This window comes from Merops nubicus, unplaced genomic scaffold, assembly GCF_000691845.1.
Source record: "Merops nubicus isolate BGI_N331 unplaced genomic scaffold, ASM69184v1 scaffold47364, whole genome shotgun sequence".
Lineage (NCBI taxonomy): Eukaryota > Metazoa > Chordata > Aves > Coraciiformes > Meropidae > Merops > Merops nubicus.
This window is the reverse complement of record NW_008607163.1, coordinates 25,388-31,387: the sequence shown is the minus strand read 5'-3', so window position 1 is coordinate 31,387 and position 6,000 is coordinate 25,388. Positions and strand designations below refer to the sequence as shown.

The following is a 6,000-nucleotide window of genomic DNA, read 5'->3' as shown; positions in this document are numbered from 1 at the left end:
GATTGTGGACTCTGCAGTAAAAGCACACGTGTATTCTTAGCACCTTGCTGCCAGCAGGAATTAGTATTAGGGGCAAGAGAGAGATGATTTCAGGTACGTGTTGTGTGTGCCTGCCTCCTCTACCCTCTCTCGCCTCCTGTAGCCCAAATTTCGGCCTCATTGCAAGGCTTGTGCTGAATGTAATGAAGAAAACTCCTTCTGAAGGTGGGATGGATTACAGAGTCCCTGGTGCTGTCAGCAATGGTGAAACAGTGCCTACGTGCCCCAGCACGGAAAAGGAGGAGGAGGAGGACCAGACCCTGGAGCGAGGACAGTGGAACAACAAGCTGGAGTATGTCCTGTCTGTGGCTGGGGAGATCATTGGCCTGGGAAATGTCTGGCGCTTCCCCTACCTCTGCTACAAGAACGGTGGAGGTAAGTGCAGCCCTGGCCCCAGCTAGCCCCAGGGGCACCTGGTCACCAGCATCCCTGCACAGTCCCTTCTGCCACTGTGGCATCCATTTTGGCCCTGCTCACCACTGGCAGCAGCTTCTCAGCAGCTCCCAAGTCATGAGCCTGCAGCGAGGATGCCAACCTGCCAGTGTGGTGCCACTGTCTGGGCCACAAGCTGGGTTTGGTTTGACGTGGTGGGACATGGGTGACTGAGCACCAGTGTCCCAGGATTGCTGACGGCTGTTTCCCTGAGGCATGTGGAGCCCTGGCCCTGCTGGTGAGGTGGGTGGCCATCTGCAGGGGGAGGCAGGGCAAGCAAAGTAGGGGCTTGGCTCTCTGAGCAGTGTGACTCACGCCAGGCATCTCTTCCTTGAGGAGCACCAGGCTCCCTTGTGCATATATGGTGGGTCCTGGTGCCAGAGCAGGGAGCGATGCAGGAGGCCATGGACACCGATGTCTTTGCAGGCACTGAAATGTTTTCTGGATGCTCAGGGGGCCTCCAAGGGGCTCTTAGCCATGGGTCCTGCTCTGGTATCTGACCATGGAGGGATGTCCCCCAGGCGCTGGAGCCAGGTGTCAGGGACAGGGCAGAGCAAAGGCTTTTCCTCGTCTCGCAGCAGAAGCACAGGATCCCTCTTCTACCCCACAATACTCCCCTAGTATCTACTGGAGCTGCAGGTGTGGGGGTGAAGGGACCCCTGCCTCTGAGCAGCACTGCAGGGCTGTGAGAATGTGTGTGATGGAGGGAGAATGGGGTGTTGCTCGTACTGGCAAGGTGCCGGCACATTGGTGCTGCTCAGGCTGCGCTCACCAGTGACTGGTGGCCAATGCTCCACAAGGCCAGGTTGCTCCATACCTTGGCAGCAAAGCTGGGCTTGCTTTTGCAGGTGGAGGGTTGCTGTGGGCTTTTACAGGTGCTTGTGCCTGGTTTTAGTTTGTGACTGCCTTTTAGAGAAGAAAATTGGTTTAAAAAAATGAAAGCTTGAAACTCTTCTCAAGTTTGGCTTGGTAGCACGTGGAAGGAGGGAGTTGCTCTCCCTGTCTGGTGATTAGTTGCTAATTGGGCTCTCCGGAAGGGCAGGCGAGAGGGGAGATGGCGCTTGGCTGGGAGCTGGCAGGGAGCGAGCGCTGGGGACTGGGGGCTGAAATCCCCTGGCTTGAGCTTGGGACAGTCTCATGGGCCTCACTAAACTGCTTTCATCCCAGTGGCATAAAAGAGGATTAACGTCTGTTTAGCTACTTTCATGCCATGCTTTGCTCAGCACTTGCTCAACCACCTGGTGGAAAGAAAAATTTTCTTTCCTTGTTGAAAAAAGAGAATTTTTTTGTCTTTTCCTTTTCCACAGGGAATGTTTCTTGGCTGCTTGCTGAGCTGTGTCTGCTCTTACTGCTGCACCCTTCCCAGGTGCCATCCTGTCCAGGGGGGCATGAGACCCTGTCCTGGCACCTGTTTCTTGCTGCTCTGCCTGCTATGTCCACTTTTTTTATCCCAAAGAAATGGGGCTGAAGCAAAGCCCTGTGAAGTAGTGGAGACTATGAAGAGTTTGAAGTCTTGAATTTTTCATCGCTTCCCGTGAGGTCAGAGCAAAGCTGGGGCACGGGACTCTGTTGTGGAGAGGGAAGCATTTCCTGTATGACTTCTGCAGCAGGGCACTGTGGTGAGCTGTGCAGGACTCAAGGCTGCACCATGCAGTCTGGCTCGCCCTGGCTGGTGCTGTATCAAATCCCGTGTAACACCGCAAGATTAATTTTAAAAGAGATTTTGTCCTGTACTCCTTTGGGAAGGCTGGTCTGGGCACTTGCTTCTCTGGTACTTCAGTAAAGGTGAGGGACTTTTGTTTGATTTCCAGCCCCAGGTCCATCATGGCCAGCCTACAACTGTTTGCTTTTGTGCCAGCATTACTGTCTGGCTGAAGCAGCTCTGCCCCACTGGCTGATTTTTTGTCCCCTTGCTGACTTGTGTGCAGGCAGTGGCAATAACTGCTCTCAACTTGTGCTTTGCTGCCCTAAATAAGTCCAACTCTTCACTAAAAAGCTATCTCTAAAATCTGAGCTATGCAAAGAGGGGCAGCTTTTCCTTTCTTGGGGTATATTTTTACATAACAAACAAAAAGGTGTCCTTTGCAGTTTCGTGCTCAGTGTCTGATACCAAGGTCCTGCATAGAGGGGGGATAAAAAGAAGAAAAGCAAAAAACGTTCTGTTTGCTCTTGTTTGCTCTTGCTTTCTCCTTCCATGGGGGCGTCAGGCCATCCCTGGGCAGGCTGGCCCCAGCGATTGGGAAATACTGGGGTTTTTTTTTCCCCCCGTGGCCCCCCCCCCCCCCCCAGCCGGTCCCAGGGGCCCACGGCCACCACCATCCCTGTGCGTGGGAGTGGGCCGTGGTGAAGGGGGCAAGTGTGACACCGCTTCCCCCTGCCTCTTCAGGGGGGCAGACCTCCACCAGGCACTGGGGCTCGCCTGTGGGCAGAGTGGACGGGGCTGGGCTGGAGGGACATCAGCCGGGGCTGGAGGGTTGCTCAGATGTGCTGGTGGAGCCCGGGCTGTGCCGCAGCCCTTTGCCCTCCCTGCTGCCCCCCAAGCCAGAGCAGTTGTGTGGGGGGGCTCTGCTGGGCACCTCTCTTCAGGGGGGCAGACCTCCACCAGGCACTGGGGCTCGCCTGTGGGCAGAGTGGACGGGGCTGGGCTGGAGGGACATCAGCCGGGGCTGGAGGGTTGCTCAGATGTGCTGGTGGAGCCCGGGCTGTGCCGCAGCCCTTTGCCCTCCCTGCTGCCCCCCAAGCCAGAGCAGTTGTGTGGGGGGGCTCTGCTGGGCACCTCTCCTTTTCCTCTCCTCCTTGCAGTCCCTGCCTGCTCTCTTTCCTGCCTGTGCGGGCAAGCAGCAGCCCTCTGCCAGCTGAAATGAGATGGGGAGTGCTGGTGGGGCTGGCGTGACGGTCATCCCACCCTTTCTGTCCCCCAGCCTGGGGAGTGAGGGGAGCAGGGCAGGGCAGATCACAACTCATGGTCCAAATGTGTCTCTGCAAATCCCACCCTTCCCCCACCATAATTTTGCAGCTCATCTGCCAGAACCCTCCAGTTAGACTTCCGAAGTACAAAAGCTTCTGGCAAACCTGAGGAGAAGGGAAGGCCAGATCCCAGGCTGGAAATACGGGAGACCCAGGCTGGGGAGCTCGACCTGCGACCACAGAGACATTCCCTGGGATCCCCTGGCTGCAGTTTAGTTAAATACCAATATATGAGAAAAATCTCTCCTGGAAAAAGGCACCACTTTTATGATAACATGATTGCATGCAAGTTGGGAGTTGAGATACAACCATTTCCCCTCCCCCTTGCCCTCACCAACTTCTATTTACTGCTAAAGGGAGAGACATGGGCAGATGCTTTGCATTCTCCCAGGGCTACCAGGTATCAGCATCCCTTCAGCTGCTCTTGGCCCACGGGGAGTTGCTGAGTTATTCATCCTGTAGTTTCATTGATAGCGTTTGTTTTTTTTTTTTTTTTTTTCAGGGAGGGGAGGGGTGTGCTCTGCACCCAGCTGGGTGGAGCGCAGGCTGGGACTTCTGCCTGGTTGCCAAAGCTCCCCTTTCCTTCTCCCCACCCCTGCATGCTAGCTAAGCTTCTTAATCTCTTGGGTCTTGAGTTTACTTGTGCACCAGGACTGTTACTCCCCTACACCTGACCCGGAGCCAGTAAGCATCTCAGCAGCACAGAAAAGGACTGTGCAGGGAAAAGGTGGTTAGTGGCTGGCTGGGTTGCCACCCCTGACCTGCGTACCCCTCTGAGCCTCCTGCAGCCCAGCCACTGCTCTCTGCTGGGGGCTACCCCTTTCCATGCCTGCTCCCCAATCTGCCCTGACCCCCTGCCTTTGGAATAGGGCTCAAGCTGCTTCAGTGGCACACGAGTGGAGCAGGGAGCGTGGGCCGTTTGGCAGGGCTGTCTCCTGTGCCCTGACAGGTAAAAGCCATTACCTGGGGTTATCAAAAGCCTTTTGCATTTTATGCAACAAAACCCTGACTGGTTTTATGACAGGGCTTGAACAGAAGGACATCCCTGGCTGCTGGTGTGAGGGACTTACTTTCCTGCACTAGTTCCTTTCCATTTGCATGACTGATGCTTTTTGGCGAGCAGATGATTGAGCAAACCCCCAAACTGGGTGGTGTCAGTCTCTGTGTGCTATTCAGTACCTCGGTGTTGTCATCTATGGGCTTTGTCAGCTTATTCAGTCAATAATCAACATGAAAGGAGTCCCCAACTTAATTAAAAGTCACAATGGTTTTACATCAGGATGTTCTCCTGTGTTTCTGTACAGTTATTGAGAACTTGTTTCACTCCTTTCTGCACAAAAATCAGGCCTAGAAACTTTTCTTTCCTCTCCATCTTTTCCAAGTGCTGTTTCTCTTGCAATCACATTGCTCTGGGAGAAAAATGTGAAGAAAATTCCGTTTTCCTGTCGCCTTTGTCTGTGGCCTTCCCACAGCCAAAGCCCCCGTCCCTCCCAGGTTATTCACTCCCCAGGAGGGACCTGTTTGGCGCTAGGCTGGAGGTGGTCTGACCCTGGTCATCCCATAGGGCTTATTTCTCATATCTGCTGCTTGAATCTGCCAGGTGCCTTCTTCATCCCCTACCTCATCTTCCTCTTCACTTGTGGGATCCCCGTCTTCTTCCTGGAGACGGCGCTGGGGCAGTACACCAGCCAGGGAGGAGTGACAGCCTGGCGCAGGATCTGCCCCCTCTTTGAAGGTGAGTGGGCTAAGCCAAGGAGGATGAGGTGAGGTGGGGGGGACACCACAGGGCCCGGGGGGATGAGCAGTGACATGTCTCCACACAGCCCAGCCCACCCCTGGAGATCACAGCCTGGGCAGGGCCACTGGCTGCCTCCTTTCCAAAATCATGCTGGAAAAATCAGTTGCCTTTCTCACCAAACAGTTCCCATTGTTACGTTGCCTCCTGGTATCCTTCTTCATGGCTGTGGCTCTGGCCAGGAGCTTTGCCCCGAGTCAAGGTTCTCCTCCAAGAGCTAAATGATGAAAACACTTCTGGTGGTTATTTTTGTACCTTTTTTTTTTTTTTTTTCCTAAAAGCCAATGCTATGTCATTTTCTTGAATTTGCAGGTGGCTTAAAACCTCAGTGGTGAAACGTGAAGATTGTCTTAATAAATCTTTAGCAGTCTGATCCACTCCTAGCACTGTTTCAGAACAGTCATTCAGCCTCAAGGCACTTTCTATGATTTTTCTGAAAGTCTGTTGCCTCCTCCTCACATACCAAAACCTCTAGATGCTTTTCCAGCACCTCCCAGAGAAGGTGTGTGATGTTAATACAAGGGATGAGCAAACAAGTAAAAAGTGAATTTCGGTAAAAGTGTTATTCAGCAGGTGGAACACCATCATGTTTCTGCCTCTTTGGGTGGATTTCCAACCATAATCCACCCATCTCCTGCCCAGATTCCTTTCCCATTGCTGCCCTTTCACCAGGGAAGGCCCTGGTGGGGCAACAGGAAGAGAGGGTCCCCAAGGCCCCTGCTTAGTCCCCTACTTCATCCCCTGCTGAGGCAGTGTGGTGGGCTCTG

The 6,000-nt window shown here is 54.0% G+C and overlaps 1 protein-coding gene across 2 annotated transcripts in view; it reads left to right on the top strand.

Annotated features, from left to right (window-relative positions):
• Positions 1-208: 208 nt before the first annotated feature.
• The window catches only part of LOC103772507 (sodium- and chloride-dependent GABA transporter 2), a 30,620-nt gene continuing 24,828 nt past the window's right edge, over positions 209-6,000 (top strand). The window contains exons 1-2 of one of the 2 annotated variants that reach the window (XM_008939843.1): positions 209-414; positions 5,039-5,173. In XM_008939843.1, coding sequence (XP_008938091.1) covers positions 210-414; positions 5,039-5,173 — 340 coding nt within the window. In that variant the 5' untranslated portion in view covers position 209. The remainder of the gene's footprint in view (positions 415-5,038; positions 5,174-6,000) is intronic. The other variant, XM_008939844.1, reaches the window with a different exon arrangement.